Raw genomic sequence first — 26,280 nt, 5'->3', positions numbered from 1 at the left:
AGGTTTTTTTTTAATCTTTCAAAGATTTTATATATCCATCCAAACCGCAGTGAATCTTGCTAGTTTCTTATTCCTTTGTTGTATGTATTTGTTGATCCTGGAGTAGGAGTTACATAAAAGGGAGAGTATTTTATTTCAATTCCAACATGATCCAGGTTTTGTTCAAAAGTCGTGTTTTCATGCTTATTCGAAGTTATAATATTTGTTTAATTTCGTCCGGAATGGACGAAAAATTTCGATCCAAACCGAAATCCGTAACGAAATGGCCATATATTCTATTTCGTTCTGGATTCGGGTCCATTTTATCCATTCCGGACGAAATATGTCATTTTAGTTGTTTTTCTTCTACTCTTCTTGTCTCTTTCTGGTTATCTTCTCTTCTTATTTCTTCTTCTTAGTATTTACATGTAAAGTCATTTAGTAAATGTCTTTGCTATTTTGTCCATTCCGGACAAAATTCAGACGAAATTCTGTATTTCGAACGAAACGGGCAAAATGCCCAATTTCGTCTGAAATATGTCATTTTAGTTGTTTTTTTTTTGTTATCTTCTCTTCTTCTTTCCTCTTCTTAATATCTACATGTAAAGTCATTCACTTAAGATTTACATGTAAATGAAGGAATAACCATATGGATTCATTAAAAATAGTTTCAAGACCCAATTCTAAATCGATAAGCTGTCAACTTTCCAACTCCAATACAAAATTTGAAAAAATCAGGCCGGGTCAAAATCTTAACTTCCAAACGCTGGGGTATTTTTCTAATTTTAAAAATTCATAAATTCTATCATGTCTAAATATTATTAAATCTCAAAAGTCCGGTAAAAAATATCTCATAATTTGGTCTCTAAATTTTTTTCATCTTGTCAGACACTGGTCAACACACGGGTCAACACAGACATTGATAGCGATTTCATTTGAAGTAAATGTTGGATCTTTTACAAATTTGGTTCATTAATTATTTCTTATAACTATTGAAAAAATTTCGGCTATTGTAGCGGAACGAAAAATTTCGGATGAAATGCCAAACGAAATGACCGAAATACCGGAACGAAACGGTGAACGAAATGAAATTTACAACTCAATGTTTATTTGTTGTCAAACGATTTTTTGAAAGTCCTTCTTTGTGATATACTATCGAATATGATTATTTGTCTTTCTTTTTCTAAATGGCTTGTTTCGGTTCTTAGTCATTCTTGAAGATTGAAACTTAGGTCTTCTTTTATACTTCAGGTTCTCGGTAGGTAAGCTGTGTTGCAGATGTGGGTATGACTTCCTTTGGTTCAAAGGCTTTAAAAAGTAGAAGACCCCAATCACATAATTTAGTGGAGACGAGTCAGATGGCCGGGGAGGATAACTCATCTGTGCAGAATGGGAGGAAGCAGGGCAAGAACAGAAGGCCGAGGGATGCTCATCTTAGTATGGATAAAGATCACACTAAAGGAAATCCATCCAGGAGGTTTCCCGATAAAGATGTGGGAGCCCACAACTCCTCAAAGCATCAGAATCAATCCATGCCACAGAAATCCATCCTCAGGTTTGGTTCCTGATCCTGATGTTAATGTCCAAATTTTCAGCATTTTTCTGTCACGTGTGACATCTGAACATCAAATTTTGTTCTCTGTATCACACAAACTCATGATTGGATTTTATTTTGCTGCTGTGCTTTTTTTTCTTTTCTTTCCACTACTGTAATGAGATTTGTTATATTTTTGAACATTGTCCAACTGATGATGGCAAATGCATATAGGAAAACTGTCGATCCTGAGACCACAAGGTACTTCTCAGAAATTGCAAATATGTTTGAAAGCGGTGGAATTGACTTGGAGGAACGTCCTGTTGTATGCGGTAATGCCTTGGAAGAGACTCGGGGAAAAGAGTTGGAGCTTGCAACAGACACAATTATAAGCCACATATTGCAAACTCTCCTTCAAGGCTGTGATGTAGAACAGCTCTGTGGTTTCCTCCTAAGCTGCACAAAGGAGTTTCCATTCATTGCAATGGATAAGTCGGGTTCCCATGTGGCTGAGACATCTCTCAAGTCATTAGCAGTACATCTTCAGGATAATGAGGCTTATGCTGCAATTGACGGGGCATTAACTAAGATATGCCAGGTATCTCTATTACTTATATACGCTAATTCAGGGAGTTGTCTTCCATTTATTAATTTGTTTAATTTTTGCCAGGTTATTGCAGTAAATTCTGTCGATGTGATGTGTAGCCGTTATGGTTCTCATGTCCTGCGTAGTCTGCTTTGTCTTTGTAAAGGAATACCCCTAGACTCGTTGGAGGGATTTCACATTACAAAATCATCTTCCATTCTATCAGAGCGGTTAAATAGCAGGTTGCCTCAGCCTGATGGAAGTCATTTCTCAAACCTCCAGCAGGGTTTTCCACATTTACTTAAATTTCTTGTTCGGGAGATGCTAATCTGTGCTAAAGAGGACATAGCAACCCTGCAAGTTAACAAGTACAGCAGTTTTGTTCTGCAGGCATGTTTTGTGATGCTTATTTGCTCCACACATTCTATTCACTTATGCTTTTATAGTCTAGGGAACAAAAATCCAGCTATTTCAGCGTGCCTTGTTTTTAAACTTGCTCTTTTCATCGATTGATATGGTCTGATGAATCTTTCTCAAATATATGCGCTCATTAAGATGGCCAACCTAGTTTTTATTCCAAGTTTTAAAAGTCAAAATTATAATTCAGACTGAAGAGGGCATCTGTCCTAAATTCCTAATCAACTCAATATTCAATCAAGTATTTGTTCTAAAATCTCAATTTTTAAAAACTTATATTTTGTAATATGGGCGGCTTAGTGCGGGAGGCTCCCGCCATTGCGGGGTCTGGGGAAGGCTAGATGTATGCAGCCTTACCCCTGCTTTGCAGAGAGGCTGCTTCCGTGACCCGAACCCGTGACCACACGGTCACAATGGAGCAACATTATATTTTGTAATATTATTTTTGAAAATATCAACTACACATTCAAGTTTTGATAGTGATGATTTGTTTATACCCATACTGAGATCTCTAATTATTGCGGTTTACGTTTCTTTTCCAGACTGCTTTGAAATTATTAATGGGAGATGATCAAGAGTTGTTGCTTGTAATTCCTATTATTCTCGGTTCCCACAGTGAAGATATTGCAGAAGCAAAGTTCATTGAAACCACTGCAGTGCCAGAAATTAAATATTTGCTAAAGGATACTGCGTATAGCCATTTAATGGAGGTGTTTTCCTCATCTTCTCAAATTCTATTACATTTGCAATGGATGCACATTATCTTCTTTTCTGTTTGTGAGTGTGGTTTTTCATCTATTCTCAAATATGTTTCCCCATCTTCACAAATTTTATTATTCTGCACATTATTGTCACAAAATCCATGGCATTTGCAAAGGATACCCATTATCTTTTTTTTGTCTGTGATATTGTGTTTTTTGATCCATTCTTTTTTTTTTTTTGATGAGTAAGCCTTTTGATCTATTCTTTAGTATACCATGACACGGATATATTGGAATTGAATGCTCAGAAACAAAATACAGATTTTCAAGTGGTTTAAAACTCTGTAGGTGTATTTTTTAGATCGAGGTTCCCGGCTATGGAATGGGTCACACCGTTTATTAAGCCTTAAAGTAATTTTCTTTCTCGATGTAACAGTGTTCTTAGCATCATGCGGGTCAAAGGAAATGTAAAAATAGTTCTTGTGTGACAGAGGAGTGTTTGCCTTTGAATTTAGAAACTTTTGCTCTTTCTTGGTTCAAAGATGGTACCTTCAATGAAGATTCAAAACATCCTAGTGATAGGTAGTCATTACTATTTACTGGTTCTGCGTGAATACTTGAATATTGAAAAAATTAACTTGTCCATGTGTTTCTTCTTCTGAGCTATGACTCAACATGCTAAAATATTCTATGGTGTTCACTTTATCTAAGTTAATTGGTTGTTGCATATTCGAGTTCATTATATAATAGTTTATTTGGTTTTGCATATGCTGGTATTCAATAATATGTTACCTGCAATCATCATGAGATGATTATACTTCCTCAAGGTTCCTTATAGAAGCCTTGCTGATGTTGTAGAACAAGTTGCATCATAAGTTGCACATTGCATTAAAAATTTAAAAGTTCGTTTAAGAAAATGTGTCCCCCTTGATGTAGTTTTTCTTATCATGAAAGTAGTTGTAGTTCATTAGAGTGTTTTATGTACACCATGGAATTCTGATTGGTATGTAGTAATATCAGATCTGCAAGGAATGCTTTCGAAACAGAATTTGTGCAAAGGCATAGATTTTTTTTATTGTGGCAGAAGTCATACATGGCTCTATTTTTCAGTTTCTTAATTGTAAAATTATGGATAAAAGGATGAGGATCATGGAAGGCTATGGTAATCTGCAAAATTAAGGGGTAGGGTACAAACTTTATAATTCATCTTTCATTTCTTCAACTTAGTAAACCCCTCATGGATAAGCATGCTTAGTCAACTTTTTAAACCACATACTATGCTGCATCTTATTATTATTTTTCCTTTCAGAAATGATTAAGCTTTATGTGAATTTCGCAGGTCATTTTGGAAGTGGCACCCAAGGCTTTGTACAATCAATTTTTGACAGAAGTTTTCCGGGGGTCATTGTTTGAAATCTCGTCTCATCATTGTGGCAGCTTTGTTGTCCAAGCACTAGTTTCTTCTGCAAAAAGCCAAGGTCAAGTACGTGTCGATATAACATTTTAATGCTTTTGGAGTTCTCATCCTGTATTTTATCGGAACTTCTGCCTACATGTTTGACAATTCCATTCATATTGTATGAATTTATTCTTATTTGTTGTACAATCTTATACAATATCAATATTAAATTAGCTTGGGTGGATGCTGCAAAAGAATCAAGTCATTGTTTTTGAGCTGCCATGGTCCCTGTTAGCTTGTGGGAAAATAATTCCAGGATAGGGATAAAGTATTTTTCTAATGTTAAATTCAGGTGGCTTTCTCTTTCGGCTCTGTATTTGTGGTCTTTCTTGTTTGTTTTCTTGGGGTGTACTTTCTCAGTCGCCCTCTTTATTAATGAAATCTGCTACTGTTCAAAAAAAAAAAAAATGTTAAATTCAGGTGAGGGTATGGATTGCTTTGTTCTTGTATTAAGTGGACCAGCACATTAACTTTGGTTCGAGTCTGGCTTGTTCTTAATTTTCATACAAGTACAGTGACATCAACAAATTCCTTTTAGGATTAATTCTTAACTGAACACATACCTTCAATATTGTGGTTTGCCTAAAGTTTTCGTAACCATATCATTAAGTTATGAAATTTGTGTCCATTTCATTTTTATTGTTTGCTTTCTTTTGATCCTTTTGACATCTCTCTCTCTCTCTCTCTCTCTCTCTCTCTCTCTCTCTCTCTCTCTCTTTTTGAATGGTGACTTTTGACTTCTCTCTTTATTATATCATGTAAGCAACTTTTCCTACTTCAAATCCAGTCAAGTAACATGTGTGTTACCCAAAAAGACAGCCAAGGCATGCAGTATACGTTCATATCTATATATGACTTACACTGTCACACATACGGAAGGAAAATGGTTAAAACTCTTATCCCTTAATCATGTTTTTTTTTTGAATGGTTGCAAATTTCATTAAAAAAGAATGGAAGACTGAGATGGTCCATCATCAGATACAAAGAATAAGAAAGAATACAAACTAAAATATATATGATCTCGTCACGGCGGTATGTAATCAAACCACTCCAATGCCAATTTCCTTACACCATCCCTTGCTAACTTATCCGCTTCACTATTACCTGATCTTCTAACGTGTCTGAAAACAATGGACAAGCCAAGGGTGATGTCATGAATCATCCCTTAATCATGTTATTCTACTCGTACTAGTTAATTTGGAATCTGTCATTTCTATTGGGTTGATATTCGGGGCACATGCATTGGTTTCTTTTTCATATAATTCTTAAGCGAACACATACCTTCGATATTGTGGTTTGCTGACTATATTTCTCTTAAGTTTTCGGAACCATATCATTGTGTTATGAAATTTGTGTCTATATCATTTTTATTGTTTGCTTTCTTTTGATCCTTTTGACTTTTCTCTTTATTCTATCATGTAAGCAACTTTTTCTACTTCAATTCCAGTTAAGTAACACGTCTGTTACACAAAAACACACAAACACAGCCAAGGCTTGCAGTATACCTTCATACCCATATATGACTTACACTGCCACACATATTGAAGGACAATGGTTAAAACTCGTATCTCTTTGGAATACTCGTGTTTGTCCACTTATACTAGTTAATCTGGAATTGTCATTTCTATTGGGTTGAGTTTTGGTGCACATGTTTTCATGAACTTATTAAATCCTGTTCATTCAAAGCTATCTGGTGTACTTCTTTTGCATTCAGGATTCATGAATTGCAGACCTAAAAAGGACAGTTGTGTGTGAAAAATATAGGCTTAAAAAATGATATGCACACCGTTTTCCCCAATGTTTTATTTTGAGGTTACTTCATACCATATTAGCCGGAAACTTCTTGGGCGCATTTCCGAAACGTTTCTGAAACGCATGGGAAACGTATGAGAAACTTATGTGAAACATGTGTGAAACCTTGAGAAATGTATAGAAAACTCTTAGAAAATGTATGTGAAACGTGTGGAAACATGTGTGAAACTTATAAAAATCATTTTGGGAAAAACATACCAAAAAATTGTGGAATAGGTATTAAAAAGAAAACAATAGCATATATTGTAATAAAACATAAAAATTAAAATATTCAAATAGAAATTTGAAATTAACAAAACCATATATTTCGTGTTTTCCTTGTGTTTCATGTCTTTCCATTTGCGTTTGTGTGTAGTTTTTGAAATGTTTCTAATGCGTTTCTCTTGCGATTTTCTATCATTTTCCCGTTTCTCGTTTCCCCTCAATTTTTTCTCTGTGTTTCTCGTTTCCGTTTCACGTTTCGCTTTCTGAATTTGTTTCCCAACCTGGTAGCTATGCTTCATACTAGGGTGGAAAGTGATTGTCGGTCCACTGATAATAGTTAATCTGGATCACCTGCCCTTTCTATTGGCATTGGGCTGAGTTTTTTGGCACCTATATTGGTTCCTTTTTCATGTTTCTCATGAACTTTTGAACATACTGGTTCTTTAAAATATTAAATTTAATTGCAATTATATTAAATTGGAATCACCTACTTTAAGAAATTTCATTTATTAAAATTTAACTTGATATTGATTTTGTTATGTTTGGGTGAAGTTTTGTTTTAATAAAGAAACTATCACATCTGGTGTGCCATGCCACCCCCTTCCCTCTCTCTTTGTATCTTCCTCTCCATTCCTCTTCTTCGAACCTTCAACTCTATCTCTCCTTTTCCTCTCTCTCTCTTTTTCTCTTTGTCTATGTCATTGCAGTAATGGAGTGGTTTATGCTCTTGCAATAGCACGAGGTTCACTTGTTTACTGAGGACGAGGCTAGGAGCTATCCGGTTCAGGATCTTACAGTAGCACCGGCTTCACCAATTTTATGGGTTCTTGGTGAGGTCAAAGCCTACATGCCGAGGTAAGAACTATGGGGCCTGAGGTTGCACCGGAGGTTGGCGAAAGACTCGAGGAACACCATGGTGCATCTTTTTAAATTTCCACCGAAGCCGACACGAAATGACCAAAATATTTCCCTTTTCCATCCCCTCCAAAAGACATACCGGAATCAAACACATACTGAAACCAAAGCCGTAAATGTATTAGTGGTATGCTATATCATTATGCATTACATATTTATATTAATTGCATGCGAATGTGTATTATGTATTGTTCGAATGGTATTTTAGTCCTTGTTATCGTATGTAACCTACTCATGTCCATGGTTTTAAATTTCGGTTTCGGTACCGGTTTCGGACCTCACCGAAACCGAAATATCGAAATTTCAGCCGAAATATGACGAAATCAAATCAACTATTTATCTCGTACAAAATTTCGGTATAATATTAAATAATGAATAAAAATCGAGATCTTTGGGTGAAATAATTTCAAACTTTTTGATCGAAATATGATACTGTATCGGGTATATACGATTTCGGTCGAAATTTAAAACCATGCTTATGACTTCATATGTATTTAAAACCCACTCTTCTCTTCATATGTGGAGTTGGAACCCATGGACTTAACATTTTTCAAACTCCATTAAAGGTCATACCAAAAGAACTCGGTCCAAAGCACAATCAACTAATTGGAAAAGGTTTTTGAAATCTGGCAATGGTTTCCGAAACTTTAGGAATCACGTTTTAGGAAACAAATTTCCCTTTTAGAAGTGATTTTTTTTTTTCTTTTTTGAATGAAGGAAATGGATTTCATGCCCACACTAGGTACTATTTTTTAGGTAAGGGGTGTGGGGCCCAATCTAGTTTCCTGGTAACTATATCGAAACAACCCTTAAGATTATTCTAGCTCAACCCAAATTAATTTTGATATTAATAACTATTTTTTTGAATGGTTCGATATTAATAACTGTTTGTAGAGGCTTATCATGATTTGGCTGTGCAAGAAGACACACCATAAGTATTTTAATTAAGAGTTACCTGGTGTTCTCTTTTTTCCCTCTATTTCTTTTATATAGATTTTATACTTCTTTTGCGTTGACTTGTAGAGGACGGTCATTGTTGTATATGAGGCATACAAATTAGGCCGTGGTGTATGTTATTTGCAGATGACATAATATTAATTGACGAAACCAAAGCATGACTAAATGCTAAGTTAGAGTTATGGAGAACTACTTTGGAATTCAAAGGTTTTAGACTGAGTAGGACTAAGACAGAGTATATGGAGTGCAACTTTAGTAATGTAAGGAGGTGGGATGAGGATGTAGTAAATATGACTCGACAGGAAGTACCTAAGAGGGATATCTTTCGCTATCTTGGCTCAATTCTACATAAGGAAGGAGAGATTGAAGAGGATGTTAACCTTTGAATAAGAGCAGGTTGGTTGAAGTGGAAGCTTGCCTCAAGAGTTCTGTGTGACCGTAAAATCCCTACCAAGTTGAAGCGAAACTTTTATAAGACAGTTGTGAGGCCAGCCATGCTGTACGGCTCAGAATGTTGGGTCACCAAGAAGCAGCATGTGCATAAGATGAGTGTAACAGAGATGCGAATGCTTTGATGGATGTGCGGCCACATAAGATTAGATAGAATTAAAAATGAAGACATTCGTAAAAAAGTGGGGGTGGCACCAATTGAGGAGAAGATGAGAGAGCACCGCTTAAGATGGCTTGGACATATCCAACGTAGGCCTTTGGATGCTCCAGTGAGAAGAGGCGACTTGGCACGAGTTGATGGAGTAAAAAGAGGTAGGGACAGATCGAAAACAGCTTGGGTAGAAACAATGAGGAAAGACTTGATAGCTTGGAACATAATAGAGAACATGATCTTGGATAAGAGAGAATGGAAGAAAATGATCCACGTAGATGAACCCAACTAGTGTCATGATTAGACTTAGTCATTTTGAGCCGGTTAAATTCTTTCCCCTTCATCATGAAAATTTTCTAAAGGATTCATGAGCAGACCCCAACTGGTTTGGGACAAAAGCTTAGTTGAGTTGAGTTGAGTTGAGTAGGACTATTTTTCATCAAAGCATTTGTTGAAGACCATACCAAAAGAACTCTGACCGAAGCACAATCAACCAATTGGAAAAGGTTTCGAAATCTATCGGCGGTTTCCGAAACTTTAGGAATCACTTTTCAGGAAACAAGTGTACCACATAGGAAATGGAATTTTTTTTGAATGATGAAGGAAATGGATTTCATGCCCACACCGTGTTCGATTTTTTAGGAAGAGGATATGATGACCTGGTCGAGTTTCCTGTTACATATAATCCAAACAACCCCTATGATTATACCACTTCAATCCAAATTAATTTTGATATTAATAACTGTTTATAGAGGCGTATCATGATTTGATGGTGCAAGAAAAAACACCGTAAATGTTTTTTTTTAAATGGTCAAACCGTAAATCTTTTAAATAAGAGTTACCTGGTGTTCTATTTTTTTCTACTTTATTTTTCTTTATGTTGATTTTATACTTCTTCTGCATTGACTTGTACATGATAGAGTTGTATGTGAGACATGCCAATTATATTTTTGATGTTTTTAGACTATTTTTCATCAGGTTACTTCGCCATTTCTTATTGGGGTGGAAATTGAAGCATATATTGTTCATTGGAGATCTAATTAGTGATTTCTTCCTAAACAATTTATTTCATTTTCTATGTAGATGGACTTGATATGGGGAGAGCTTGGTCCAAAAATGAAGGAACTTCTTGAGATTGGAAAGCATGGAGTAGTTGCTTCGCTCCTAGCTGCATGTCAACGACTTCATACTTACGGATACGAGGTTTTCATTTTCACATCAATGCTTGTTATTGTAGTTTCTCATCTTAGGTTTTGGATGATGTTTATTCAAAAGGGTGGGTGAAAATCTGCAATATGAAGGCATACAGAAAAATACTATAAAAAATCCATTTGGTTTGTGCTGTGAAACACATGATACGTGTGGTGTATTATAAACCATTTATGTTGGTATCTAAACCTTTATTGGGATATTATGGTGCAGTCTCATTGCAGAATCCTTTATTGGAAACCTGATCTTGCTAGCATTAGTGGTATCATTAGCGACACTGATGGTATGACTATGCTGGTCATAATTTTAAAATTTCACCAAAACCGACGCAAAACAACCAAATTATTTTCGTTTTCATCCCCACCTAAACATATATTGCAACCGAAATGCATAGCGTAACCAAAACCGTAAGTTTATTAGTGATATACTATACCAGTATGCGTTGCATAATTATATTTAAAATGAATTGCTTTTGAAATGTGGTGTATATATTATGTATACATATTTAAAAGTAGTGGTATATAGTATGTATACATATTTATATGAATTTCATGCGAAATGGCCATTCTAAAAAAAAAAATGAATTTCATGTGAAATGTAGTATGTGTTGAATTATCAGATATGTAACAGCGCATGCCACCAGGTGTTTGTTGTTATTAAACCATTATGGGTATTTTATTTTACTTATGTAATGGTTTTTTAGTGTGCATTTGTGCTTATTCTAGTACTGTCGGAAGTTTCATCTTTTTATTTGAAAGAGGTAATTACATTGCAAGGAAAAATTATATACAAGAAAAGAAGGACGAGATCTCCCCAAAAGGAGTGAGAAGTTCAAGAAAAAATCAACAAATATATAACAGTGAAACAACAGTAAACTATCAAATATCTATCACTAATGTGAAGTTTGCTTCGATTAGTGTCTTGTTTGCCAACTCATCCGCATGAGATTTGGCCGATCTTCATTTTTGCTGGAATTTCAGTTTGACGACTCTGCAATGATCATCAATTTCCATAATAATAGATGCCAGCTTCCAAGGGCCCACCTATGCTCCTTCCGCCCAAACTAAAAGTGTAAAACCACTTTGGAATCTCCTTCAAAGATGAATCTTCCCGAAAAGCAATCCTTGAATATTCAAAGGCTAGTGAGAAGTCTCTTTCAAAAAAAAAAAAAAAAAGGCTAGTGATACATGCTCTTGGCTTCGCCTCATTTGAATTCGCTATATTGCACGGACCTGAGAAGCATGTGAGTGTTCGGCCACCGTGATCCCTAAATATAACTCCAATGCTAGCAAAATCAGGGGTACCTTTTGATTTACTATCAAAGTTCACTTTTATTACATCAAGAGGAGATGGACGCAATCTGGGGATCGGTTTTTGATTGATTTTCCTTCCCCAAATGACCAATTCCAGTTCTTTAGTGTAATGCTAGTAGTAAAAACTTCACTGGCCATTTTAGCTATACACCAAAGAGGATGACCATCTTTATATTTGTAATAATCTTACCAATGGATTTGTGTCTATTATGAAAAATACAATTATTGCGTTCCAACTATATGCGCCACAGGATCACACATGGTACAAGTTGCCACATGGTCTCTCTGTTCCATCCTAATTGCCCACTATTCCAACCGAAGACAATCGCCTTAATTGAGTTTTGGAGGGTCCAATTCCCCCTTCCTTTTGAAATGATATGGGGCGGTGAATGAAGAGGTCTTCGATGAATTCCTCGACCTGCAAACAAGGAATGCACCTGCTTGCAAATGAAGCTTTTGCCTATTTAGGAAATTGCAAGTGTTGATTTCCTTTTGACTGCCATCCACTTGAACTTTTTGCCCTACTGAGCTAGTGGCACGATTGCTCAGCATGTAGGAGAATAAGAATTTGGCTGAAAATAGACCTTTGGGGTCAGGTATCCAAATTCTTATGTCGACTTCTTGGAGGGGTATGCAGGTGCTTTCAAGAAGCCCCAGCAAAGAGGTTATGGACTCTGTTTTTTCTATGGTAAAAATGTGTCAGGGACTCAGTTTCGCCTTGTCTTATGTTTCTCATAAACCCAAGGTTCCATACAACTCCCTAAACTAGTATTGGGGTCAACAAAGGGTCTACACTTGCATATGGGTGGCCTTGCTCCCGAACTTTTACCTATAGGTGGGTCTCTACAACCCCAATCTCCCCACCCTACCCTGTATTTATTTGCAATGATTTTATGCCATAAAACATTCTTTACATCGCCGAACCTCTGCATCCATTTGCCCATCATTGTCAAATTTCTAATCCTCAGGTTGCCAATTACAATTCCCCATCTGTTCTTTGTTTTGCAAATTGTCTTCTACTTCACTAGGTGTTTAAATCTTTTATTTTCCTCGCCTTTCCCTAGGAAATTTCTATGAAGCTTTTCCAATTTCTTATTGACTTTCTGAGGGCAGCTGGAATAGTGAAATAAAATATACTGGTTAATTAGGCAATGTTGCCTTAATGATGGTGATCCTTCCCCCAAACGATAGGTAGTTCTTTTTCCAAGAACTGAGTTTCTTTTCAACTCTTTCAATTACAGAAAGTGTTGAAGTTTCATGTTAAATGTCCATCAATTGTATGTGTTTCCATATGTTTTCGTGATTTTTCAGTATTTCCACCGAAATTCCCATCCGAAACTGACATGTTTCTGTTTCTATCATGATCGAAACACAAACCAAAACCCTAAACCTTGTTTCTCGGGGCTGATGGGGTTTAAAGGCTGGAAGTGCAGAAGCTTTAGTGCTTAAGTGTGCCTCGGGGCATTTGATCGTGGAAGGGAATACCCTTAACATTATTAGATGGATGGGCTTTAAGTTTGAGTACTCTGGGAGGCTTGCGGACATCATTGAGCAGATTTTGGATAGTAATGCCAGATTTTCTTTTTTGCTAGATTAGGCAAGTAGCTAAGTCCAAGTTAGATTCCCTTGCCCGCGAGGGCTTATGTCTTTCTCTTCTTGTTGGTGACTATTGAGGTTTTCACAATTGGGAATCAGCTCTAAATTTGTTGGGCTTCTTATTTTTCTGCTGCTCTTTATGTCCAACTCAGTCATTTGTATCTCTCTCTTTAATAGTTTCTTTTGGCTATTCTAAAAATACAAATAAAATCTTTATATCTAGCCACACACCTTGAAGCTATTGTATATGTGATTACGCATGTGCTGCTAAAAGACATGAGTAGGTTGACTGGACTTGCACTTCTGTGTGGGAAGTTGTGATTAAGGCACCTGTGCTACCTGTATGAGGAAGATTCTACGGTTACACCTTGTTCAAGATCACTTTATGGGGAAACCGCCGTTAGTCTGTGATAACTTCGTTTATGTCCATCTTCAAGTGTTGTCTATAGGTAGCATGAACTAATTTTATTGGTTTTATCACATAATTATTCACTGAACAATTGATTTTCGAGCGGCACAGTTGAAACTTCTTCAAAGTTGTTTGTGCAAATGGTTTTTGCAATGCTTTTTATCTAGCCATGTGATGGGGACTTTCCCGTTCTGTGCTTTTTCAGCAAATTCAGTGTCTCAAAAACTTTAAAAATTAAGGGCCTGTTTGGATACATGGATTTTAGAATCCAGGTTTTAGTTTGAAAGTGGTGTAAAATTCTGGATTTTACAATCCATTATCCTGGATTTTAAGTAAGAAATCCAGGTTTTAGAAATCTCTCCCCCATCCTGATATTTCTGAAACCTGGAAACGGGACGATCTCCTACTCTCTTGCTCGACGTAAAGAAGGGCGAGAAATCAGAAAACAGCGGATGATCTCCTTCTTCTCTCGTCTCCCGTCCATGATTTTGAGGAAATCCAAGATTCTAAAATCCGCATATGCGGCATATCCAAACGGCCCTAAGTGAATGCAAAATATTCCTGCTTGCTATTTGTGGTTTTTTTACCCCTCCATGTTTCAATTTTTCTCCAATTTTTTGTTACTTGCTTGTTATAGCATACTACTTTGTGTAACTTATTTTGTAGTATCATGCTGACTGGGCATACCATGTGAGGGCATCGTCTAAATGATCATTACTCTGATGTGCAAAAGTAACTGTAATGTGCAACACTGCACTGGTGGTTCATGGATATTTCTGCTGCTTTTGTTTGAAATTATTAGTTACTTTAGGTCATTGTTTTTGGGTGTTTTATTCTCTCAACACACTCAAATGGATACTAGGCTTAAGACAGTATATCTGCAGTTTGTGGGTGTCTTTGTCAGTTGATGTTCTGACTCCTGATCTAGGGGGGTTGGGGGACTGACTGCATGGAGTGGCTTCATCAAGTGCATCACAAGGCTAACAGCTTGGCTGATAGCTAACAATGTATAATCCTTGTTAGGAGTTTCTTATGCATCTCAGAAATTGAGGGACTGGTTTGGTTCGTCACACGTACTGGTTGGTCTTCCTTGTGTGCTTATTTTGCCTTTCTTTTTTCTTGAGTGATAATAATAAGGTAGACAGTGCAAGTCATGCTCGCTAAGCTCTTCTAAATTGTAAATTTTAAGTACCATTTTATGTTTCAGGAACTGAAAATAACAGAATGCAAACAAAGGCTTAATGCTCATGTTAACTGTTTGTCTATTTTCACATGCTTGTTTTGCAGTCTTGTCGGGTCCTTGCTGCTGCAGTATGTTCAGAGTCTGAGTCTCCCAGCTGCATTGTTCCACGCATATTATTTCTTGAGAGCTACTTCTTTTGTGAGGAAAGATCCACATGGAAATGGACAAAGGGATATAGAATGCATACACTAGGTTGTTTGATGTTGCAAACTATTTTCAGATATTCAAGTGTATGTTGAAAATCTCTACTCTATTTCTTCTTTGTTTTGCAACATCCGCTAGTTTTTTATTTTATTTTATTTTTTATGATTTTTCAAGCATTTTAGTCATTGCATTGACACTTTGTATGGGAATGAAATCATTGCATTGACACTTTGTATGGGAATGACTTCATTCTAGTGGCTGTTTTATCTTCAGTTAACTCTTGGATTGTGTATAATTTGCGAGGTCATTATCATCTAAAAATGATATCAATGATGCTTATCTCTTACTGTCATTTCCATTAAAAAAATCTCTTACTGTCATTATTAATAAGATGCAATTTTTATTTGGCCTCTTTCCTTTTCCATTGATAAGAGTGGCTCAAGAATTTTTCAGATGGTGCTAGTCTTTGTCATCCTTATTAAATAAAATTTTTAAGCAGGTGGTTTTTGCACCATATGCTCACTGTTCAATATATTTGGGTATTAGATGAACACTGATGGTTTTTAATCTGTCATCTTGTGGAATGCGATTCTTCTATTTTTGCCCTTCTCAAATTGTTCATCTGGTGTACCTCAACTTTTTTTGCTGCCTGTAAATGCTCCTATTGGGTCATGCAAGTGTTAATGAACCTGATTCACAACATATATGTTTTGTGAATGTAAGATATTAAAGAGCAACTACCAAGCTTCTGTACATGAAGGGAGCTTTTATCTTTTCTCCCTCTCGTCATCTTTTTGCTGCAAACAATTGGAGTGTTGATTGGTTTGCAATCATTATACAAAACTTGTTAAGGAGTTCTCTTATGTACTTCAATTGTCTTAATGTTACTCCTTTCTTGGTGCGATCAATATCTACAACTAGAAAATGCGTAGCTTACCAATGTCCTTTATGTTAAAGTTTGATTTCAAGCTCACTTTTAGTCTTCTAATAGCTTACCAATATCCTTTATGTAGAAGTTTGATTTCAAGTTGACTTTTAGTCTTCTAATTTCTGGAATCACTTCTAGTTATTATAATGCCATCTACATAAACTCGGATCAATTTCATACCTGGTGAAGTGTGCCTGATGAACAAGAAGCTATCTGATTTACTCCATTCGTAATGATTTCTACACAATCTATCAAACCAGGCTTGTGATGCTTGCTTGCGCCTATACCTGGTGAAGTGTGTCTTCAACTTGCATATATAGCTTTATGTACTAACCTTTTCATACTCCTCAGATTGGTCCATCACTCTGTTTATAGTTTCTTTGAGATTCCCATGAAGAAATGCATTCTTGACATGAAGGTTGGATAAGGACGATTCAAGAGAGTTGGCAAGTATACAACTAGTAAAAAAATGGAACTCTTAACTATTGGACGGAATATCTTGTCATATCAAGACCTTGTTGCTCATTATAACATTTAAACAAGTTTGGCTCTGTATCTTTTTATGGCATTATTTACTTTCTATTTTTATTTATAAAATTTTGGCCGAAACATGTCGTTTTAGCTGAAATTTCGTTTTCACGCCAATTTACAAGATTTCCACCCAAATTTTAGAAATACCGAAAAGTTTCACCAAAATTTACATTATTTCGGCTGAAATTTCCACCGAAACCGAAATTTAAAACCTTGATTTATAGAACCATTTCCATCGAACAATATTCTTACCTGAAGGAGGTCTAGGCACAGCTTCCAAGGCATCGGTTCTATATAAAGCTCCCATTTCATTAGCCATAGCTTTCATCCGTTGACCAACGTTGATAACTTCTATAAAAGGTGTTGGCTAATTGATATTTGTTGCTATTGATAACATTGCTTGTTTGTGTTGGTGGTTATAGAACTTATCGTGGGGCTAAAGAATCTCAGAACGATTAATAGAAGCAGCATCAGTTGACAAATCAACAATATCAGGCTGGGGATCAACACTCAAGTGTAGATGAATAGTTACATGTCTCCCTCTTATTCTGTTGACCATGTGCGAGGATCCTAAAAGTGACTCATAAAAGGAAACATGGCGTGACTAATATCCGCCGTGATGCAAAAGCGTAGCACATGTGTCCATGGTGTTCATCACTGTAGCCAACCAATGTAGCCAACCAATATGCAGACAACTATATCTAGAGAGGTCCGTCCGCTTTGAGTTGATGGAATATGGGCATAGCTAATACACTCTCACAACCAAAGTGATTAATTGTTGGGCTATTGACGAGTGATGGGGGACCATCCGAGATGCCATGGAGAATCAATGAGTTTAGAAGATGGAGCTCATCGTTAATGTCAAAATCATAGTTTTAAAACTCTCCCTCGCGTCATCGTGGACTCCTCCGAGTCGACTACCTTTTACCTTCCGCAGCAGCGCTCCGCATTTCGCCCTATAGAGTCAATAAAATTCCTTTGACTCCCCTGAATTATGACCGCGTCAACCGAGTACTAGATCACGTCATACTGAGTCGACTAGAATTTTCTTCGGCCGCGTTCCGCTCCGCATCCACATTTTGAAACACTGTTAAAAGAGTTTTATTTGGTTTTTAGAGTGTTATTTAAGTCATATAACGTAGTAGGGTCTTTTCCCATCAAAATCACTTATGCTCTGTTTGGTTGCTCAAAGGTGTCTGGGAGATTAGTAGAGAAGTCAAAGGGAAGTAGACAAGCATGAAAGATGGGGAGAAGAATAGTGGAAGAGTGGTAAGTAGCGTTTGGTTGCGCGGCAATTCTCGAGAAGATTAGTGGAAGATGTAGTGGTGTCATTACCAAAATAGAGAGAGAGAGAGAGAGAGAGAGAGAGAGAGAGAGAGAGAGAGAGAGAGAATACGACAAGGATTTTCTCCTCTTCTTTCACCCAAATTCCACCAAAATGGTAAAAGATGGGGAGGAGATTAGAGGAGGGAACATTTCCGCCACGTAGGAAAAAACACAATTATGATGTTGGAAGATGTTTGGGAGTCAAAGGGAGTTTCAATGCAAAATGGCAACCAAACATGCGTTGGACAGATTAGTTGAAGATCATCGGCGTTTCAAACGCCGATGATCTCCTTTCTTTGAGCAACCAAACAGGGCATTGAGTTCTTTGAGTTATGAGTGTTTTAAATAGGCCCCTCATGTGCTACGGAAATTTCAAGGGAGGAGAGTCTTTTAAGTCATTAGAGGGTATTTTAGTTCGAATGTATTAGGTTTTTGTTTAGGTTATTAGAACTCTCTAGTTTTCTTCTTTTTCTTATATATATTGTAAGCCTTAGGGCCATTGAATGGATGATTGAATAAAGATCTTGAAAGCTTATTCGCTTAAGTTGATGTGGTGTCTGCTCTTCAGGGTGGTGCTTTGATCCCGTTGGTGCGATGCCTAGGGTTTTTTGGTATGATGCCTTGGGATTGCTAGTGTGATTCTAGCATAACCTTTTTTTCAGTGTGCAAAGCCTTGAAAACCCCTTGGCGTGATGCCCCGGGTCTTGTTAGAGTGATTCTATCATAACTATCTTAATCTCCTACGGTATAATGTCCTAGGATAACTACTCATGTGATGCATTTGGTTCCATTGGTGTGACTGCAACAACTATTATTTTTATCTGATCTATCTAAGGTATTAGTCATGTTTTCTATTTAATTCTCTTTATCTTCGATTTCAATCCTTGGTTCTTTCTTTTCTTCCCTAACAATTTGATTAGATCCATAGATTTCTATCATTAAAAAAAATTATCCATAGATTCCAAGTCTTATGATCATTTATTATGGATAACCCCTACACAAGCCTTGCTATTGTTCCTAGAATTTCATATAATATCTGGACCGCTAGATCTGTTTGTCAATTCCTAAATACTTCCAAATTGCTTGAAGTGATGTTATTAACCTCAGCAAGTCCAGATTCAGCTACGTTGTAAACCCTTTGCACAATTGAACCTATTTCTTTACCCAAATTAATCACTACGACTCGTTGTCATCTAAGCGCTCCCTTTTTTTGCACACCAAGGTACTCCAAGAGCATCTCACATGTTCATTTCATTTTGTGAACCACCACGCAAGTATCTTAACTCATGCCAAGATTTTCACCTTGAAAATGTTTCTTTAGTCTTCTGATTTGGGCTCTCAAGGTACATGGACAAGAGCCAATGCACAAGGCTGTAGTACATGTCCACACGTCCCCAGCAAGGTACGACACAAAGCTTATATCACATCGCAATCCTTCAGGCCCTGAGGCTTGGTCATCCAAGGCGTAGGCCTTCATCATGGACCATTATGCAAGACCTTTGTCTTGCGAGGGTGACCAAAGCCACCATGGAATGCTCATTTCTCGTTGTTCGTCTTAGCCCACAAGGTGTACGGTTATGCTAAGGCTTTTAAATGTTAGCTTCAACATCAGTCCGTATACGCAGTGCAATTGGGAACCCAACCCATCTACACTGTCTTTGGTCCCCATCTTCGACCAAAGAAGCTGGTGCATCACTTTGGAAAACTCACATCCCGCACTCGAAGCTCTCTTAGGGTACCTCCGAGCTACGACGCGGTTCTTCTCGTGTCTCATCCACATGCCAGGTCCCCACATAGCTCTTAAGCCAACTACCAAGATTCCTACCCACAATCTGGTGGGCCTAAGGGGATGAATCAATCACCTATGCTCATTTGGGTTCTCATCAAGTGCCTTCAATGCCCTCTCCAACTAGCCACCCGCACAATGCTCCCATATTTGGGCTTAGCATGGCTCTCCATGATGCCACACCATTCTCGCTTTCCTATCACAGGAAGCCAACTGGTTTCCCCGTTACATTGGGCATGTTGTAGTGGATTTGACAATGTGGATTCTGTAGGCACCTAGCTCTTCTTACTGAGACCTCTATTTTCCCTTGGTTGCTAAGTGCAAGTTCCATTTTTGGGCATATGTAATTGTTGAGGAGAATTGCTGGAAATAGCATCCTATCCATCGTGATTAATATATCCAAGATTTTGAAGATCTCACAGTATATTTTTGCTTATTTTTAAGATGCTATTTGTTACATTAATTTCTCTTTATTTGTTTATTTATTCTAATATCCCAAGTAAAACCTGAAAACTTGATATCTCCTGAGAACTCCTAGATAAATTATACAGAGGACAATACTTGCCACCATACTCCTAACTGTTGTTCTGCCATATTTTCTCTGAGAAGCAAATCCTTATTTTTGTCCCAAGTTTGACCAAAAGTGGGTATGCCCTTCATCCATTCCACTTTATGGAGGAGACCTAAGGGCCACACACAGGCTTGAAAACTTTGAACGGTGACTTTTTGGAGGTTATGAATTGAGAGCGCACTAATACCATTGAATGCGGAGATGGAGATAATAAGTTTGGTGTGAGACATGGTGAAGAAATTGCCACGTCTGCCTTTCAGTGGACAATTTCTTGGTTGCATTTTTGTTTGTCCCAGGTTTGTCTCAAGGTCTGCTTCTTGAATATGTGGGAGTGTCCTACAGCTCCTGCTATTGTGGCAACTTTATTTTAATAGCAGTCGGTGGGGGTGGGGGTGGGGGATCAATCCAGGCTAAGCAAGTTTGGAAGTGTTTTCCATGTAGTGGCAAATAATTGCTGCTGAATCATATGCGTCATTTGGGAGGTCAGCTTATACCCGTTATGTTTCCATTATCCCCCTATGTTTCCTTTTCATTGATTCTCTAAATAGGTTTCAATTATCAAGCGCAGTGGCTTCGGTAAACAAAGGTGTGTCATTTGTGTGGAGAATTTCAACATTCTTTTCTAGGTTCGTTCAAGCTGCATATGTTCATCAAGAAGTAAACTCTGTTAATTTTGCTAACCGTCATGTGTCTCTCTCACCTACTATTTGGGAGTCACCTAATTATTCTTTACTTTTAATTAAGGGTTGTCTTTTTGTGTATTAATTTGGTCTTTTGGTTCATTTTCTAATGCATTTCATTTTATCTGATTTAAACAACTTTGCCCAGTTCTATGCCTTCTGTCAGCCATGCTGTCAGAACTTTAAGAGAGCATTCACCAACGAGGTGTTGAGAGTTAGGAGAGGAGAGAAAGATGAGAGAAAGAGACTGAGTTGGAGAGATGCTCCCCCTCACTTATGTATTTATATATAAAGAGGAATAAGTACAAAGACCAAAATGCCCTTAGGCACATATACACTTCTAACACTCCCCCTCAAGCTGGAATGTAGATATCATACATTCCTAGCTTGTTACAAATATCATTTATCTTGGCTTTACTCAAAGGGCTTGGTAAATACATCAGTTAGCTGATCCACTGATCTAGTGAAAGTAGTGCATGTGTCTCCCTTTTAGCTCCTTTGTGTTTGGTTAGCTCATGAAAAACTGGATTGGTGGCAATGTGAATAGGAGCCCTATTATCACAATAAAGCTGAGCAGGAGATGAAGAAAGAAAGCCGATCTTAGATAGGAGAGAGCGCAACCAGATAAGTTCTCCCCATGTGTGTGACATGGCACAATATTCTGCCTCTGCACTCGACTTGGCTACTACGTCTTGTTTCTTACTTTTCCATGACACTAAATTGCCTCCAACAAAGGTACAATACCCTGTGGTAGACCTCCTATCTGCTGATGACCCTGCCCATCGCAAAATCATTCTAACTTCTCATGCCCGTGCTTCTTGAATAGCAAGCCTCTGCTTGGCGCATTTTTCAAGTAGTGAAGAATCTGAATCTTGGCAGCCTAGTGGCAGGTGCGTGGTGCACTCATGAATTGGCTAATCACCCCCACTGCGTATGAGATATCTAGGCGAGTAACTGTGAGGTAAATCAGCTTCCTAACTAGTCGTCTATATCCGCGAGGATAATTTAACAAGTCTCCCTCTTCTGGACATAGCTTTGTATTTGGGTCCATGGGAGTAGCAGCGGGCTTCATACCCATAGAACCAGTCTCATCTAACTGATCTAGTGCATACTTCCTTTGTGAGAGGGAGAGACTGCTACCAGAATGAGCTACCTCAATCCCCAAAAAAAATATCTCAGACGCCCAAGATCTTTTGTGGAAAATTCTTTTTGAAGGAAGGCCTTTAGTCTCTGTATCCCAGCTATGTCATTCCATGCAACGATAATGTCATCCACATAAACTATGGGGACATGCCAAGCATTAGACCACCGACTAAAAACTAAGTGGTCAACTGCACACTGTGTCATGCCAAATCGCATAATAGCATCACTAAACCTCCCAAACCATGCTCTAGGAGATTGTTTAAGCCCATATAAGGATTTGCGCAGTTGGCATGCTAAGGAGGACAGCTCCCCCTGAGCAACATACCCTGGAGGTTGCTCCATATAGACCTCCTCAGTCAAGTCGCCATGAAGGAAGGCATTCTTGACATCAAGTTGATATAAGGGCCATCATCGGTTGACAACGAGGGATATGAGCACTCTCACAAAAGGAATTTTGGCAACAGGGGAAAAAGTCTCAGTGTAGTCAATCCTGAATGTCTGAGTATACCCCTTGGCAACCAAATGCGCCTTAAGGCGCTCAACTATCCCATTTGGCAGATACTTAATAGCAAAGACCCAATGACAGCCCACTGGCTAAGCACCATCCGGGATCTCCGACTGAGAAGACGATTCCTCGGGAGGGTGGGGAGCACCTGGTCTCTGTCGCCGCTGATAGACCTGCATAGGAATTGAAGAAGGGACCGAGGGAGTCGACAAAGAGGAGGAAGGTGGGACAACAGGATCAGGGAGAACAGGAAGAGGAAGAGGTACCGGAGGGTCAGAAATTATGGGAGAGCTCTCATCATGTGCAGTAAAGAAGGATACAAACGAAAGAAAGTGAGATCGACTGAGACAAATAAGCGTTATAGTCGGGGGCTATAACAACGATAACCCTTCTGGGCCCAGAAAGATGCATCGCTCCGCCCGAGGATCCAATTTATCTGGGCCTGGTGAGAGTTTGTGAACAAAACATACATGACCGAAGACTCGTGGGGTGATGGGAAATGGATCCCCCTGAGGGTGGAGGATCGAGAAAGGAGAAGAGCCACCTAAACAAAAGATGGGAGGCGGTTAGCCAGGAAACAGGTTGTAAGGATGGCATCGCTCCAATAGGATTTCGGAACCCACATTTGGAAGAGTAGGGTGCGAGCGATACCAAGAAGGTAGCAGAGTTTCCTCTTGCCTACACCATTTTGCTGAGAGTTACAGGCGCAAGAGGACTGATGAACAATGCCATGGGTGGATTAAAAATCTCGAAAGTCGGCAGAAAAGTACTCCCTAGCGTTGTCAGTGGGCAAGCATTTGATATTACAAGCATATTGGTTAGTGATCTTAGCATGAAATGTGTGAAAAGCATGCAAGACCCGAGAGCGGTCTTTAAGTAAAAATAACCACGTCACACGAGAGAAATCATCTACAAAAATAATAAAATATCTATATCCAGAAAGAGACAATCTGCGAGGGACCCCATACATCCGAATGGACCAAATCAAAAGGATGCGAGATTTTACTAATAACGCTGGAGGGAAAAAGGCACATGATGGTTATTCCCAAGTTCACAGGACTTGCATTGAAATGCTTGAAGAGGACTAGGAACAATGGACGTCAACTGAAGGCGCTGGAAAGAGGGATGACCAAGACGACAATGCCACTGATAGGCGTCGATAGAAGTATGCAAAATGGCACACGAAGGGCTGCAGTCATGACGATACATGCCATCCACCTCACGGCCTGTGTCAATCGTCCTTACAGTCGAGGATCCTGAAACAAACAATGAGAAGGAAATGATGTGACATAGCAGTTAAGATTTTTGGTAAGCTGGCTAGCAAAAAGTAAAGTAAAAGGAGACTTAAGAACACAAAGAACTGAAGATAAATGAAGGTCAGAACTAGGGGAAAGAGAACCAATACCAGAGATGGGAGCAATGGTCTCATCGACGAGTGTAACAGAATGACAAACAGAGTGAAAAGGCCGAAATGAGCCAAGGGGTGCAGAATTACCAGTCAGATGGGTCGAGGCTCCGGAATCAATAATCTGAGACCGGGAGCTAGAAAGTAGAGGCATGCAAACTACTTGGCTATGCAATACATGTCGTAGGTGGCCGGCTACTCAAATGGAGGCACTGAAACTCCTCATAGTCCGCCCTGGAAAGAGTAAAAGTATCACTAGGGGCTGCAGCGGGAATGGTGGAGGGCATTGAAGCATCATGGAGATCAACGACGGTAAGGTGAGCAGAGCGTGAGGGGCGAAGCTCGGGATGGAGGGCATAACAAGTATCAACATTATGGCCCTCCAACCTACAGTGAGTACAATTTGGGCGGCCACAACCACCAGCACCCCAGCCACCACCACGGCCAAAGGAACCACCGCCACGACTAGACCGGTCGCCACTATCACCACTATCAAAGGCAGCAGGAGCGGAGCTATCGACTGGGACAACACGAGAGGAATCGCCCAGGAGACACTGTTGGGCACGGGAATAAACCTCCGTGAGGGAGGGAAGAGAGACGGAGCTGAGGATCTGCTGTCGTAGATGAATAAAGTCTGGACCCAAAGTGTCCAAGAAGTGAACCACGCGTAGCTGGTCCCGCTGTCTCGCTAGAGTAGCCAACTCAGATGTGAGGGGCATGAAGACGTCATGCTGCTAGCAAAGTGCGACAATGACTGTAGTATGCAGCGAGAGGGGTGTCACCACGCCGAAAGCGCATCCACTTAGAGTAAGTGGAACAAATGCGGGTAAGGTTGTCAACCCCATACTAAAGGATAACAGTATGGTCCCAGATTTGTTTGGATGTCGGAAGGCTCATCATGGTGCCAGCAATATGAGCGACCATTCTCTCGAGGGTATCGTCCTTTCCCCCACTGAGCATAGGAGGAATCATCAGAATACGGAGGATCACGCCAAATGAAATTAACCTTGACTCGAGCTAGGAGGTAGGTCTCAACTGCCATTTTCCAATGCAGATAATTGGACCCGTCTAATTTGACGGCTGTCATCTGTGAGAATGAAGCCTCCACAATAGGAGAATAACTAGAAGATGCAGCCGAGGGGGAAGGAGTCAAGCTAACAGGCGGAGTGGTGTTGATAGGAGGATCCATGATGAGGGGGATCCATGAAAACAGGGAGAGGAGTCCCTCAGCCACTATGGCAAAGGAGAAACACAATGGAAGCTGTAAACAACAGGAAGGATCACATGATAGAATCTATGAGGATGCCACGGCGCCGATGAAGAGATATTAGAGAAATAGACCGAGAAGCACTAGCCAAATATATGAGACGAAGGGCTAGGAAGAGAAATCGGATCCGCGTAGAGAAGGAAGAAGATATTAATAGGAATTTAATCCATTCGGGAGAGAAAAAAGGTGAAAAAGGAGAGAACCCTTTCGGGAGTAGGGTTAGGATTTAGAGTGCCAAGATGGAGAGGCAAGGGCTGTTAGGTTTCCAAGAGAGAGGTAACAAGAGTGGGGGGGGGGGGGGGGGGGGCTTGTGGCGAGAGGGAGGGCTGAGGGAGGAGAAGATTTAGTGTAGGGTTTGTGGGTTGAGAAGGAGAAGAAGAATGGTGGGTTAGGGTTAGGATTTGTGGAGAAGAAGAGGAAGAAGAATGGAGTCTTCTATGGTGGTCCCTAGGGCACCACAACCCTAGGGCTCTGATACCATGTCGAGAGTTAGGAGAGGAGAGAGAGTGAGTTGGAGAGATGCCCCCCCCCCTCCAAATGTATTTATATAAAGAGGAGTAAGTACAAAAACCAAAGCGCCCTTAGGCACATATACAATCGTAACAGTAGAAAATATGAATGCAATTGCCAGCATATTTTGACTTCGTTCTCCAGAATTACTTGAGAACTCCATCTTAGAATTATCATGGCTCAATGGCTTCTATACTGAAACTAAAGATGGCCTTAGTAAATTGCATTCACATTTTCTAACGACTTATTCATTTCAAATCTATACAGAAGTCTATTTTGGTGTTCTGGGTGGGTGGTGGTCCTGTTGTTGTCTTATTGTAACTTATTGGATGTTGTTATTTGCTATCTATCAAGGAAGTGTTATTACTTGTATTATCAAGTGTACACTATTTTAAGGGAAATGATATCAGCGCTCCAATATTTTGTTATTCATGCTCAAGTTTCTTGTCTTTTAGTATTTAAAGGGCTGTCAAAAGGTTATTACAGTTTCCAAAAAGTTCTCACAAGCTCTTTAAATACTAAAAGACAAGAAACTTGAGCGTCAATATC

At 38.9% G+C, this 26,280-nt stretch overlaps 1 protein-coding gene across 2 annotated transcripts in view; it reads left to right on the top strand.

The window, feature by feature from the left end:
• The window catches only part of PUM23 (pumilio 23), a 32,750-nt gene that overhangs the window by 2,218 nt on the left and 4,252 nt on the right, over window positions 1–26,280 (top strand). The window contains exons 2-8 of one of the 2 annotated variants that reach the window (XM_077380393.1): window positions 1,231–1,534; window positions 1,748–2,111; window positions 2,184–2,489; window positions 3,059–3,226; window positions 4,557–4,700; window positions 10,249–10,368; window positions 14,980–15,165. In XM_077380393.1, coding sequence (XP_077236508.1) covers window positions 1,266–1,534; window positions 1,748–2,111; window positions 2,184–2,489; window positions 3,059–3,226; window positions 4,557–4,700; window positions 10,249–10,368; window positions 14,980–15,165 — 1,557 coding nt within the window. In that variant the 5' untranslated portion in view covers window positions 1,231–1,265. The remainder of the gene's footprint in view (window positions 1–1,230; window positions 1,535–1,747; window positions 2,112–2,183; window positions 2,490–3,058; window positions 3,227–4,556; window positions 4,701–10,248; window positions 10,369–14,979; window positions 15,166–26,280) is intronic. The other variant, XM_077380394.1, reaches the window with a different exon arrangement.

This window comes from Tasmannia lanceolata, unplaced genomic scaffold (assembly GCF_043159265.1).
Source record: "Tasmannia lanceolata isolate RefF3 unplaced genomic scaffold, GAP_Taslan_0.1 ptg000005l, whole genome shotgun sequence".
Classification (NCBI taxonomy): domain Eukaryota; kingdom Viridiplantae; phylum Streptophyta; class Magnoliopsida; order Canellales; family Winteraceae; genus Tasmannia; species Tasmannia lanceolata.
The sequence above is the reverse complement of the archived record's forward strand: the minus strand, read 5'-3'. Positions and strand labels throughout refer to the sequence as shown.